We start from the raw sequence: 15,381 nt of genomic DNA, 5'->3' as shown, positions 1-15,381 counted from the left end.
TAACGCCTATACTCATATCCAGTGCCAGCACTGGCTCTCCTGGGGATCGTTATTTCACGTGATCCCTTTGGCCAATGAAGGCAGGTTCCACTCTCCTCTCCTTTGGACGTATCACACACATCTGGAGTAGTGAGGAGTGAACGTGCTCTGATAACGTGTTATCAGAGTGTCTTGGGCGTGTTCTAACAATATGTTCGAGTCCGCACGGCTGTATGTTTCGCCACTGTAAAGATGCAGGGATTGTCTCACAGTCGCAACACTGGCGGGGATTCCCCAACAGACGCAAAACATACAGCTGCGCAGGGACTTGAACATATTATTATAGCACGCCCAAGATACTTGGATAACACGTTATCGGAGCACGTTCACTCATCACTGGAGGAAATGATATCTGCTGCTCTCACTTCTATGGTATGTATACAATACGTCCGAAGGCGAAGAGTGAAGCCAGCACTGATTTCCCGTAGGTATCGTATGACAATTTCATGTGATCCCTGGGAGAGCCAGTGCTGATACCACCGGAACGGCACTGGAGGAGGGTATTAGGCTATGTGCACACGTTGAGTATTTGCTTGCAGAAATTTCTGCAAGGTTTCTGCATCTCTTGGCAGCAAGATCATGCGTTTTGCTGCAATTTTTGGTGCATTTTGTATGCGGTTTTTGTACAGCAATGAAGTTTTTTTTTTAGCTAAATAAAGATTTAAAAAAAGTGTGATGTAATTTCTTGGTTCAACACCTTTTTCATTCTGATGCAGTAGCATCAGGGTAATGAGATTAGGGCTTGGCGTCAGCAGCTGTCATTGACACCAAGCCCTAGGTTTAATAATGAAAAGGTGTCAGCCAGACAACCTCATTACTAAGGCGGTAAACAATCACAAACACACATAGTCACCAGCCTATGTAGGAGCATTAACAGAATGGTTACAGCCTACGTAGGTTCAAACAGCAACTCTTAATTTAAAAAAAAAATTGCTTGGGCTCCAACGTAATTTTCATAACCAGCAGATGGAAAGTTGACAACTGATGTTAATATTCTGGGAAAGGAGCCAATAGCTATAAAGGTTCCCAGGTTATTAATATCAGCTCACAGTTGTTTGCTTAGCATTTACTGGTTAGTTTACTGGGTGACCCCAGAAAAAAATTGACATAGGGTCCCCCTATAAAATGTAACCAGCAAAGGCTAAGCAGACAGCTGTGAGATAATATTAATAGCCAACGAAGGGGCCCTGGATATTGGCCCCCTTCCAGACTAAAACATCAGCTCTCAACTGCCCCATAAAAGGCGCATTTATAAGATGCGCCAAATATGGCACTTAGCCTCACTTTCCACTTGCCCTGTAGTGGTGGCAAGTGGGGTGATAGTTGGGGGGGGGGGGGGGGGGTTGATGTCACCTTTGTATTGTCATGGTGACATCAAGCCCACAGGTTAGTAATGGAGAGGCGTCTATAAGACGCCCTCATTACTATCCCAATAGTGATATTACAAGAAACACACACACCCAGAATAAAGTTCTTTATCTGATGTGACTGCTCTCAAAAACAGCCAGCGATACACTGCGGGAGCGATTACCTCCTGTCAGTGTATCACTGAGCTGCGGTGAGAGAGTTCACCGGAGTTAATCAGCTTCTGTGATCTCCCTTACAGCACCACTGCTGCATGAGAAAGTTCTCACGCAGCGGTGGTACCGTGAGATACCCACTGTTTACCCTGGATACCAGCGGGCTCACTGGTGAGTCTGCCTATGTGACAGCACACCAGCGATCAGATAACTATGTCCCAGCGATCCCATCCACGTTGGATCGTTGGTAGGATCGCTGGGACATTGAAGCGTGTTACGGGGCCTTAACACACAGGACAGGATTAGATAAATCTGGCCCATCCTGCCCAATATTTGCGAACTCGCACTATTTTTCAAACAGATCTTGACACTTTTGATTAACACACCTATGTATATATTTGGAAGGCCAACAAAGCAATTTTTTTGAGAGTTTTGATGTCAAAAGCCCATTTTTAACTTTGCACCAAATTAACTGCTGTGCCATTTTGATGAGTTTGATGTCAAAAATGCCAACTAATACCACAAGACAAAAAAAGGAAAGTGACGTAAAACTGCAAATGATGAATAGGGACCAATGAAAAGTCCCTGGCGACAGATCCTAAGGTAAGGATCATCATGATTGAGTCTCACTCCTCATTCCCCTCTAAAAGAACTAACGTTTATGGATCAGTCCAGATGAGATAGTTGCTGGCCCAGTTAGCGAATGACTCATCACATGCCTAGATGTTGGTATCTAAAGACTACTAGACTTTCATTACTGAGATTGAAATTCTCCATTTATGTAGCTGAAGATCTAGGGGTGAATTGCTATAAATTATGACAAGATAAGATCTTTAAATAAAAAATACAGCATTTTAATAGTGAACCGCACAGGATACGATAATTATGCAAGTGGAGATTCACTTTTACCAAAGAAAAAAAGTCAAAGAAAAAAGTGATCTTGTGACTTGATTTTAGCTTTATTGCCTCCTACTAAGCAATCATTGTTCAAACAAGTGGCACCCTTGAAGATTGTCTTTTTATGAGCTCAAGTAAAGACTCGGCATCAGCAGCATTGTGTATTTTATCCATTAGATCATCCAATAGTTCTTCTCCATTAAGGAATTCCTGGAATAATAAGTAGAATACACATGACGTGCAAAACCTAAGAAAGTATGCAAAATGAGGGCAAATTACCAAGATCAAACAACAATATTAATACAATCCAAAATTATATGTATACTAGACACAAATTCAGTATCACATGCCAAATGTTATTATAATGTCTGCTTTTTAGCCCTATGTAAATGGATTAGGAAAAGAGAGACATAGCTAAGAGTAGTCATAACATTTCTTACAAAGAGTCCAGAACAGTGGCAATCACCATAAAAAGTGAGAAAGGGGAGAGAGATTTCAGTGGGGTTCAGGTACCTGAACCCAAACGTCCACACGTATGCTCATCTCTAATGGTGAGCGCTACTGTTCATATATACACGTATGACAGCCATAGGGTGATTTAAAGAAAAAAAAAAAGAAGAAATGTTCCAAACATGACTATCCGTTGTGCCAAATTTATTAATTAACAAATTATGTAGCACTATGGCATGTAAACGTTAAATATATGAAATTTGAATTGCATTACTGCTCTAGAAGACAGGAAAAAACTAAGATACATAGCAAATAATTAGGCCAATTCATGTAACACACATATATATATATATATATATATATATATATATATATATATATATATATATATATATATATATATGTGTATGTAGAAAAATATTCAGAATTGAGAGTCCTCAGTGGTTGATACCTTTTAATGGCTGAAAAGATGGTAACACATTGCAAGCTTTCGAGACTACTCAGGTCTCTTCATCAGGCATAGACTAATACAAAATCTGAAAAATTACATTTATACACAACAGAGCACAGAAAAAAATGCAATAGATAAGACAAGTGACGCGAAGCAGAACTATCATTATGGGAGAGGGAGAAACATAAATATTAGACCAGTTCATAGATAAGGAGTCTGGATGTTTTATTGTCTTCTGATTGGGGTCTCCTAATGTATGTATGTGTGTGTCAGCCATGCCCACTCCACATAGCAACCAATCACTAAGCATCTTTCATTTCACCAGAGCTGTTTAAAAGATGAAAGCTGAGCTGTGACTGGTTGCCATGAGCAACAGTTTTCCTTGTAGACAGTTGTGGTAACTGAGGCCTATTATTCTTACCATTTCTATGGTGTTATCTTTCTGTAGAGCTGGAAATAATTTATTACTGTGCCGACACAGACCACCCTCTGACACAGACTGCAGGGGGAACCCAGGATCACACAGGATAGGATTAGATACACGGCTCAGCAGACAGTATCACACAGGATAGGATTACATACACAGCTCAGCAGACAGCAACACACAGGATAGGATTAGATACACAGCTCAGCAGACAGTATCCCACAGGATAGGATGAAATACCCAGCTCAGCAGTCAGTATTATACAGGATAGGATGAGATACACAGCTCAGCAGACAGTATCACACAGGATAGGATGAGATACACAGCTCTGCAGACAGTAATACACATGATAGGATGAGATACACAGCTCAGCAGACAGTATCACACAGGATAGGATTACATATACAGCTCAGCAGACTATCATACACAGGATAGGATTAGATATACGGCTCAGCAGTCAGTATGACACAGGATAGGATTAGATACACAGCTCAGCAGTCAGTATTACTCAGGATAGGATTAGATACACGGCTCAGAAGACAGTATCACACAGGACAGGATGAGCTACACAGCTCAGCAGACAGTATCACAGGATAGGATGAGCTACACAGCTCAGCAGACAGTAATACACAGGATAGGATTAGATACACAGCTCTGCAGACTGTCACTCAGGAGAGGACTAGATACATGGCTCAGCAGTCAGTATTACACAGGATAGGATTAGATACACGGCTCAGCACACAGTATCACACAGGATAGGATTAGCTACACGGTTCAGCAGACAGTCACACAGGATAGGATTAGATACACAGCTCAGCAGACAGTAACACAGGATAGGATTAGATACAAGGCTCAGCAGACAGTATCACAGGATAAGATGAGTTACTCAGCTCAGCAGACAGTGTCACACAGGATAGGATTAGATACACAGCTCAGGAGACAGTATCCCACAGGATAGGGTTAGGTACACAGCTCAGGAGACAGTATCCCACAGGATAGGGTTAGATACACAGCTCAGCAGATGGTATCACACAGGATAGGATTAGATACATGGCTCGGCAGACAGTAACACACAGGACAGGACTAGATAAATCTGGCCCATCCTGCCCAATATTTGCTAACTTGCACTATTTTTCAAACAGATCTTGACACTTTTGATTAACACAACCATGTATATATTCACTATCGGAGTACGAACACCAAAAGCAGAAATATAAGCACTTACGTGCCATTAATGGTTCTCTAAGGAATGTTCTGCTACACCGAATGCACTTGGGCCTGAAAATCAGTAATATCCATTGATGGCAGCTCCCTATGAAATTTCAGACCACTAATGTCCCAGATTTGCTCGATGGGAGACAAACCTGCAAACAGTAGAAAGAGCAACACGTGACCTGTCATGATTGTGTTGAAAAATAGCTCCTGGGACATTATGGAGAAATGGCTCTACCACTCATTCTACAACCAGATAAATCTAATGCAGAGTCATTAGTGTGCCTAAAATGAAAATAAGTGAGGCCCAAGCATCATATATTATTCTACCCTACATAGTAATCACAGAAGGACCGGGCGACGTTCACTTGTGAAGGCCTCTTTATGACGTTGACCATGTGGTCTCCAGACCAATCTCCAGCTATCACTGCATCCAAGAAAAAAAGCAGGACTCGATGCTGAAGAGAATAGGCCTCCATACCAGCCTACAATGCCATCTTTGTGTGCAGAGAGCCTTTAATAATGTTTGGTGAGGCCAAGGAAACACCTGTAACTGAATGTCTGTCTCGTAGTCGTGTAAATGCATCCTCATGACACGGTTTGGCACCTTAAGCTTGGTATGTGACACTCAGTTTTAAGTTAAACTACAGAATGAAACAATCATGGTACCAGCAGTATGGCCATTTTACCAAAGTGTCCCAGGAGCCATTTTTCAACAAGACAAGGCGAGGCCGCATATTAATCATGCTACTGTGAGAAATCTGTATGGACTAAATCAGAAAATTTTAAAAAATTTAACTATTATGCCCCGCATCAAAGTTCTGTCAACAATGGCGATCAGACCAGAGCAGTGTTCGCTTCTCTGTCGGTATCCTGGATGCCTCTGCTAGGCTTTCATGACTTCTGAGCAACAAGCCATGACTTCCTAGGGGCATAGTGAGCAGCAGAAGTGCACAGGATGTAGGGCAGAGGATTGTAGTGAACACTGACCTGGCTTGGCTGCCATGGTGGACCAATCTAGTCAATGGAACAGGGTAGTTCAAATGTTTTTGCTGATGTGTAATGTACGCATGTATACATATGTTTCTGGTAAGCCTCAATTGTAAATATTGGTAGGTTCTGTTTGTAGGTGACACCTGTCACCACTGATGATAAACAATATACAGTATTACTATACACAATAACATAATCATGTATATTTTCGATCATTAGAAAAAATATAGTATATACCCTTAAGTTACGAATCTCATACGATATCCGGTGGTCTGTTAGTCTGTCTTGAGTAAAGTTGTAAGTGCGAATCCGGTCAGACTGATCTCTTGTTCCAACCTGTGCAGGACGTAAGGTGGTAACTTTAGAAATGGTCGTGACTGCCTGCAAGTGCTCAACTTGTTCTTGTGCAAGGTTTGAAAACAGTATATTCAGATATGCCATATATTAGAAAATAAAATTCATGGCGAATCTGAAACATACAGATTTTCACAATTATGTCCGAGAACTTTGAAAAAAGTCCCATTCATTTGCATTGTAATGTAAAATGTTGCAGATTTTCAGTGCAGTATCCACCTAGAAAATCTGCAGCACCTGAACATATCTTGTCCACGTGAACAGGAACTGCTAGGAGGCCTTTTATAAACGGATTTCTGGGTGGAAAATCAATACTGGCATGCAAATAGTGCTAGACATGGCAGAGGGGTTTGGTAACTAAGTGAAAGGATGTGGATCTGCTGGTACAGTTAGTCCTGCTGATACTTGCTGAATTGGTGCAGGTTTCCAATGCAAATCCACTACATGTGAACACACACATTGGGGGAGATTTAGTGCGCGCTGCGCTTAGTTACCCGCTGTTTACCTTGGATACCAGCTCCCAGCGTCTGCTAACAGCGCTGGGAGCTCGCTGATCGATGGTCTCCCGCTGCCACATGCAGCGATGCGTGCTGGCCAGCTGGAGACCAACGATCAAAAAAAGGCCCAGGACATTCCTGCACTATCAGCGATACCCGGCAGGGGGGCCGGTCGCTGATAGCAGTCACACACAGTGAGATCGCTGCTGAGGTCGCTGTTGCGTCACAAAACTTGTGACTCAGCAGCAATCTCGCTTAGTGTGACGGGGCTTTAGTCTATTGTTAAATTAAAGATCTTTTGTGAAGGTCAGTCTCAGACAATGCATCAAAGAAGTACCAACACGGTGGCTTTAAGTAGACCCCCAGGTGCTGTGACACTACCGTTGACACCCTGTGACTGTGTAACAAGGGGTGGTGATGGGTGAATTACTACATCTGTCACCTGTAGCGTTTTGCCTGCTCCATACACCAGCACATGTGATGTCAGGTTGGGAAAGCTGAAAAATACTAGGACAGTAGGCAATGTCTGGTCCATATGTCTCCCCCATAGCTGTGTGTAGCTCTGCACCTGCAATTTCCTGGAACTTTGTCTCTGGGACACTTCGTCCTTTACATTATTTTCATGTACTTTGGCTCGCAGTATCTTCATGGCTCTATCTTTGTTCAGAATTTGAGAGCGCTCTTGCTGGCACTCCACTGTTATTCCTAGAGTACAGAGTACAATAGTTGTGAATGACTTGAAGGCAATGCCCACAACTTTAAAAACTACAGTAGCTACAAAAATGTTAGAATATGCAAAAAAAAAAAAAAAAAAAATATTAAACTTGTTATATTCCCCGATGCCCCAGCACCATTGCTCAGGTGGTCCCTGAGTGATGACACGCTGCACATTCACATTCCTGTTGCAGCCAATCACTGGCCTCAGCAGTGACGCCTGCGTGTACACTGCTGCCTGTCATGTTAGGAGTATGTGGGATTAAAATTCCGTACTGCACATATATATACACACACACTATGAAACATGGATATTTGTGATAACTCACCATAAAATCCTTTTCTCCGAGACGCTCATAGGGGGACACAGATACTGTGGGTGTATGCTTCTGCCGCTAGGAGGCTGACACTAAGTGAAAAAAAAGGTTAGCTCCTCCTCCGTCATATACTCTCGCCCCTATTGCAGGCGGAACTCAGTTTGGTGCCAAAGCAGTAGGAGGACAACAAAATCAGCCTTAATACAGGTACAACATGTCCAGCAAAGGACCACCCTTATATCACATAAATAAATGCGTATTAACTAAACAAAAACAGAGCCAACTGGCTAATAGGGTGGGTGCTGCGTCCCCCAATGAGCGTCTCGGAGAAAAGGATTTTACGGTGAGTTATCACAAAAATCCATGTTTCTCCTTTGCCTCATTGGGGGACACAGATACTGTGGGACGTCCTAAAGCAGTCCCTGGGTGGGAGATTGACTTACCGATCCAAGCTACATGCACCTCTTGTTTAAAAAGTGGGCCACCGCTGCTTGGAGAATCCTTCTACCCAGGCTCGCATCCGCCGAGGCCTGAGCATGGATATTATAATGTTTGGCAAATGTGTGCAGGCTGGACCAGGTTGCTGCCTTGCAAACCTGTTCCGTCGAAGCCTGGTGCCGAAGCGCCCAAAAGGCGCCCACTGCCCGGGTAGAGTGTGCTCTGATCCCTGCTGGAATCGGCGTGCCTCTAATGCGACAGGAGTCACAGGACTCCTGAATAGTCAAACGAATCCATCTGGCTATGGTCGATTTTGAGGCAGCGAGTCCCTTCCTGCGCCCTTCGGGGAGCACAAACAGCGGGTCCGTCTGACGAAAGGGTGCCGTCCGCGACACATACCTCCGGAGGGCTCTTACCAGTTATAACGTGTGAAGAGCCTTTTCCACACGGTGCACCGGTGCTGGACAAAATGAAGGCAAAATAACATCTTCATTAATGTGACAAGAGGACATGACTTTCGGCAGAAAAGGAGGGGCTGGTCTGAGCACCACCTTATCTTTATGGAAAGTGAGGAACGGAGCTCGATAGGATAGGGCCACCAGCTCTGAAGCCCGCCTGATGGAAGTGATGGCCTCTAGGAACACCACTTTCCAGGAAAGGTACCTCAAAGAGATATCCTGAAGCGGTTCAAATGGAGCTTCCTGCAGAACACTTAGGACCATGTTAAGGTCCCAGGCGTCCATAGGGAGGTACCAAGTGGGAGACTCCCTGAATAAAAAAGTCTTCACCTGCAAATTGGTAGCAATTCTGCGCTGGAACAGGACGGATAAGGCCGATATCTGTCTCCTGAGGGGACTTGGAGCAAAGCCCAAGTCTAATGCTCTATTGACTGAGCTATTCGGGCTCTCCAAGCCCGACTGGAGAAAAGCCAAGATGTTGGGGATCGAGAATCTCAGCGGAGAAACAACGCGGCCTCGATACCAAGCAACGAACACCTTCCAGGTGTGGTGGTAAATTCGTGCTGAAGCAGGCTTCCGGGCGCTAATCATTGAGCGACCACCTCGCTCCCGAACCCTGCCTGGGTTAGAATCCAAGATTCAACGGCTATGCCGTCAAACACAGGGTCCCTGAGTTCGGGTGGCAAATCGGCCCTTGAGACAGTAGATCTGGGCGCTCTGGCAGGCGCCAAGGAACGTCGGCGGCAGCTGCATTAGGTCTGCATCCCACGCTCGACGGGGCCAGTCTGGGGCCAGCAGAATCGCCGGCACCCCTTCCGTCTTGATCTTTTTGATGACTCTCGGAAGTAGTGGCAGTGGGGGAAATAGATATGGGAGGCAAAACTGGTTCCATGGCAGAACCAACGCTTCCACCGCGAATGCTTGCGGGTCCCTGGCCTGAGCGACATATGCGGGCACCTTGGCATTCACTCTGGAAGCCATCAGGTCCACATCCGGAGTTCCCCACAGTTGACAAATCTGCTGAAAAACTTTGGGATGTAGAGACCACTCTCCGGATGCAAGACCCTGCCGGCTGAGAAAGTCTGCCGCCCAATTTTTTACGCCCCGGAATGTGGACAGCCGAAATCACCGAGTGGTTTGCTCTGGCCCACTGAAGAACGAGCCCCACCTCGTGCATGCTTGCTCTGCTGCGGGTGCCCCCTTGATGATTTATGTAAGCCACCGCCGTGGCGTTGTCCGATTGAATCCGGACGGGGCGGCCTGCTAGAAAGTGATGAGACTTCTGCAGAGCCAGCCGAGTAGCTCGTATCCCCAATAAGTTGATTGGGAGGCGTGCCTCCTGTGGCGACCACCGTTCCTGGGTTGTGTGGTGGCGAAACACCGCTCCCGCACCGAGGAGACTGGCGTCGGTTGTCATTATTACCAACCCTCGGCAAGTGTCAAAGATCATTCCTAGGAAGGGGATCCTCTGAGCTGGCACAAGGAATGACTTCTTTGCATTGCCAACCATCCTAAGCGGGCAAGAGTATCTAGCGTGATGTTGAGCTTTTCCTTGCATGCCCGTATTGACGGGCCCTTGACCAAGAGGTCATCCAGATAAGGCAAGACGACTATGCCTCAAGAACGCAGTGTGGCCATGACAACTGCCAAAACCTTTGTGAACACCCTGGGAACCGTGGCTAGCCCGAAGGGTAGCGCTACGAAACGTTGATCGCCGATGGTGAAGCGTAGAAACCTCTGATGAGGAGAAAAAATGGGAATATGCAGATATGCGTCCTGGATGTCTATTGAGGCCAAGTATTCTCACTGCTCCATGGCCGATATGACTGCACGGAGAGACTCCATCCGGAAATGTCTGATCCTGATGAATTTGTTCAGAAGCTTCAGGTCCAAAACAGGCCTGACAGACCCGTCCTTTTTGGGAACCGCAAAAAAGGTTGGAATAGAACCCCTGAGCTCTTTCATGTTCCGGCACTGGAGCAATGACTCTGTTGTGCTGGAGCGATTTGATGGCTCCCAATAGAGCCCTTGCCTGGGCATCCACCCTGGGAATCCGGGAAAGAAAAAACCGTCTTGGAGGGTATCTTGTAACCTCAGGCCAGCAATTCTTTTCCCCATACGTCGTGAGCGACATTGACCCCAACGTGGTGAAACCAGAGTAGGCGGCCGCCCACCTTGCCGGTGTCGTCTGGCAAAGGCCTCGAGTCACTTGGCCGACGATCTTTGGGATCTGGATCCCCTCGATCTGGGCTGCTGAGTATGCATTCTCCCCAATGGGTTGGCTCTATATGAGACCTGCCGCACCCTATCGTGGTTGGGGCGGCCTGTGGCGGCGGAATTGGCCGCTGTAGACCACCCGGGGTTGCAAAAAGGCCCGAAACGTGCCTAAAAACGGGTGACGAAAAAGCGTTATGACCTTTTGTTGAGGGAGAAAACACGCTCTTCCCACCTGTGGAGACAGAGATAAGTTGATCCAACTTCTCCCCAAATAGGTGGCCACACTGATAAGGCAGGGAAGTCAAGGACTTCTGTTATGAATGAGTCATCGAGGAGGAAAAACAAAAAGCAAGCTAAGCCCAGAAAACCGGAGAGGTTGGTAACTAGCGGATTGCAGACCCCTGATCCTATCCACAACAACTAGCAGTAGCCGTGGAGCGTGCCTACGGTGGTCCTAGACGCTTCGTCACAGTCGGAGAACTAAATAAGCCTAAAGAAAGGGAAAATCTAAACTGCCCCAGAGCAGACCCCAAAGCAATAGACAGCCCCCAATATGTATTGTCGGTGAAACAAGATGAAAACAAAGACACAGATAGAAAGATAGGCTGAGCAAACGATGGGGCCCTCACTAACTAGAAAGGACAGGAAAGAAAAGCTGCTGTCTGCAATCACGCAAAAAACCCTGCCAAAAAAAAGTCCAACACGTCTGATAGAAAAAGGCCCTGAAAATCACTATATCAGCACAAGTATATTCTGAAGACAGAGCAAAAGAGATCAACTGATCAGAGACAAAATGGGGATTCAGCCCAGTCCCAGCCAGGGCTGGCTGAACACAAAAACTAAGTAAACCAGACAAAACTCATATGAACAATAGCAGAGAAAACTTAGCTTTAGGAAGGCAGGAACCAAACTGGAAACCAGAAGCCACAGTCAGGAAAAATCACCAGCAAGAAACTAGGGAGTCAGCTGCCTTAAATCCAATCAGAAACTCCTGATGTCCAATCGCAGTCCTCTTCCTCAGGTGGCCGGTCTCTGCCATTTAGATCAGCTTCATTACCTCCCTTCACCAACAGAGGGAGTCCAGATAGAGAACTCACTACTCCTCTGTCAGAACAGCCAGCTCCATAACCCTCACCAGAAGCCAGAGGCAAACCCGAAAATGAGTTCGCAACAGACTTGTTAGAAGTAGAATCGGCTCGCCATGTCCTTCACCATAGGGCTCTTCTGATAGAAATTGCATTAGGGGCAGCAAGTGCCGAGCAATTGTCCGCATCCAAAGACGCATTGATTACATAGTCTCCGGCCATCGCCATCTGACCTGCGACCTCCGAAATCTCTGCAGGTAGATCCTACTCCTGCGCGACCTTGTTTAATGTTTCTGCCCATGATATCATAGCCTTAGCTACAGTTGCTGTGAATGAGGGAGCGAGCGCTGACCCTGACGCCTCATATACTGAGCGAGCTAATCTCTCCATAAGGCGATCCGTGGGATCCTTAATTGAGGAAACACTAGGGACGGATAGCAGGGTCTTAGTGAGTGGCTAGGCGCGAAACCGGAGGATACACCATCGGGGATTCCATCCATTTTTTACAGAGGTTCGGAGCAAACGGATACCCTGTTTCGAGTGACGCTGGAATATCCAGGTCAAGGGGCTCGTCTGAGTCGCAATCTGAGGTCTGCTCGCTATCAACCATTGGTGACGGGGAGCGAGAAGCAGAACTTATGGATGCCAAGGCACCGGATGGACTGGGCTACACCATGTGGATTTGTTTCCCTTGGGTCTGCCTGGAGTGAGAGGGGCACCTGCAGGCCGGAGGCTCTTGTGAGGTGGAGGTCCCCTCTAAGGCCGGCGAGCCACTGTCCCTGCCCCCACCTGAGGCCTGAAGGGACTCAATTGCATGAACTGAGACAGTGATAAGGCCCACTCTGGGGGGCTTGGCACATTGGTCGCGGTTGCAGTGGAGGAGGACACTGAGGCTCTGTTAGGCGTCGGGTTCCGGATGCTGCACAGCGGGAATCCCAAGCCTTGTCCTCTGCGGTCCGCCCACACCAGCATTGTGGGTTCGGTCGCAGGGGAGGGCTCTTGGGCGCGTTCGGAGTCACAGATTTCACATAATTTTTAACTCTGCGCTCGTGGAAAAACTGGCCCCACAGGAAATGCATGCGGCATATTGCTGCCAGGCTCAATAACCCCCTCTGTTTTCTATAAGAGGGTTGAGAGAAGGGAGGAGCAGGAAACAAACTTCCTTTTATCGCACGTAGCGCGGCTCCAGGGTTGGGGTCGCACTTACTCTGATCCTGTGTCCCCACGTGCTCCTGCCGCTGCCTCTGCGCTCTCCTGCGCTCCTTTCTCCCCTGAGTAGGTCGAGACGTCCTCTCCCGGTCGCGGCCTACCCTGTAATGAGACCGGGGGCTCAATTTGTTCGCGTCCGCCCTAGCCACGGGGGCAGCGCCAGAAATGACATCACGCTGGGGGCGGAACTTCCACCCGCGGCCTAGTCACGGCTGCTGAAGCCGAGGGCTAAATTTCTACCCCAGCCCACCCGCCTGCGCGCTGGCGGCCCCGCAACCATGGCGATCCCGCCGGCCCTTCTCTGAGCCGCTCCATGGACCGACATCTGCACTGGCGGCTCCCGCCTGGGGGGTAGGAGGGAGGAAAGGAAATGTTGGACCAGGTGAGCACAACCTTCTGCCTGGAGCCTTCTCAATGGAGCTTCCGCAACGCTGCCGCAGGGCCCTCCTCAGTCCTTCATACCTGTGATAACCTCCGCTACAGATCCAGCGCACCAGGTAGAGGGGATGGGGTAATTTTCTGGACGGTGCAGGCACCCTAGCTCCGTCCCCCCTGCAGGGGCGAGGAGAGGGACCGTCCGCCGCCATGCAGCACCGCCGTCTAGCGTTGGTGGAGCAGTGGGAGCCGCACAGACTAGTCTTGTGCCTCTGTGCAAGCCCATGGTTTCAATCTAGGGGTGGACAGGGCTAAGTCCGGCATTATGTCCCACGTCGCGGGAGAGGATACCTGGAGGGACACTTGCACGTGCTCGCCCGTTGATGGTTTGGGGAAATCGGATCCTTTCAATAGGATGCATTGCCCCGTCTTATCTTCATAAAATAAAAAAGAAAAATAGAAGTTTGGGGAAAAAGACCCAGATATGTCCCACGGTGCGGGAAAGGATACGCGGAGACGATACTCAACGCGTGCTCGCCCGTTGATGGTTTGGGGAGATCGGACCCTTTCAATAGGATCCATCGCCCCTGTCTCATCTTCATGGGAAGAGGAAAAAAAAAAAATAGTCTGGAGACATCCAGACGTGTGTGCCTCCAAAAGCAAAAAACTGAGTTCCTCCCGCAATAGGGGCGAGGGTGTATACGACGGAGGAGGAGATAACCTCTTATTTTCCCACTTAGTGTCAGCCTCCAAGCGGCAGAAGCATACACACACAGTATCTGTGTCCCCCAATGAGGCGAAGGAGAAAAATACACACTTAAACCCCTGCCATAAAATAAAAAAGTGTATTTAAAATTCAGTTTTGATGCTGCAATCACCAAAAAATTATTGGAAACCCTTCACCCTCCATGACGTATATATCCTTCATGCAAAGACAATATGTGTAAAAGCACAGTGAAAAATCATAGCGCTATGTAAGTAAGCATAATAAATAAAATAAATGAGTTGTGGTGTGTGTCATACAGCTGGCACCTGCCTATAACAGCAGCAATCAGAGCCAGCCCCTTGTGCTGTTGTGGATTACTAAAATAGCACTGTCAATTAAAGAAAAAGGGCATTTAAGTCACAGCACCCCAGTGGCACACCTATTTGGATGCCCATCAGTATCCCTATGATCACAACGAGCAACCTTTGGTATTTCTGTGTAGTCACAGGCTGGGTTTCATAGGAGACCATGATTTGTACTATACACCGTGTGCAGAATTATTAGGCAAGTTGTATTTGAGAGGATTCTTTTTATTATTGAACAACAACTATGTTCTCAATCAACCCAAAAGACTCATAGATATCAAAGCTTAATATTTTTGGAAGTTGGAGTGGGTTTTTTTTAGATTTGGCTATCTTAGGAGGATATCTGTTTGTGCAGGTAACTATTACAGTGCAGAATTATTAAACAACTTAATAAAAACCAAATATATACCCATTTCACTTTGTTTATTTTCACCAGGTAAACCAACAGAGCAACACAAAATTTAGAAATAAACATTTCTGACATTGAAAAACAAAACAAAAAGGGGCGTGGCTATGGCAGCGACGGAGTGAGGACGCGCTCTGCGAAGCTCCTGCTATCCTGACTAAATCCTATCAGCAGATCCGTGCTTTGGGGGCATACTTACTGGCTTTCTGACTCCCCTGAACTCGGGGTCGCTCCTGGACCCCTGCTGGAGAGCG

At 46.9% G+C, this 15,381-nt stretch overlaps 1 protein-coding gene across 6 annotated transcripts in view; it reads right to left on the bottom strand.

The window, feature by feature from the left end:
* Positions 1 to 2,391: 2,391 nt before the first annotated feature.
* MTRF1 (mitochondrial translation release factor 1) overlaps positions 2,392 to 15,381 on the bottom strand; it is a 69,166-nt gene continuing 56,176 nt past the window's right edge. For 2 of the 6 annotated variants that reach the window (XM_073580322.1, XM_073580324.1), the window contains 3 exons: positions 7,280 to 7,542; positions 6,224 to 6,322; positions 2,392 to 2,666 (listed from right to left, as the gene is read on the bottom strand). In XM_073580322.1, coding sequence (XP_073436423.1) covers positions 2,547 to 2,666; positions 6,224 to 6,322; positions 7,280 to 7,542 — 482 coding nt within the window. In that variant the 3' untranslated portion in view covers positions 2,392 to 2,546. Of the gene's footprint in view, positions 2,704 to 6,223; positions 6,323 to 7,279; positions 7,543 to 15,381 lie in introns of all 6 variants that reach the window. The other 4 variants (XM_073580325.1, XM_073580327.1, XM_073580323.1 and 1 more) reach the window with 3 other exon arrangements.

Source organism: Dendrobates tinctorius, unplaced genomic scaffold (genome assembly GCF_039654945.1).
Source record: "Dendrobates tinctorius isolate UK_male_01 unplaced genomic scaffold, ASM3965494v1 ptg000064l, whole genome shotgun sequence".
Classification (NCBI taxonomy): Eukaryota; Metazoa; Chordata; class Amphibia; order Anura; family Dendrobatidae; genus Dendrobates; species Dendrobates tinctorius.
The sequence above is the reverse complement of the archived record's forward strand: the minus strand, read 5'-3'. Positions and strand labels throughout refer to the sequence as shown.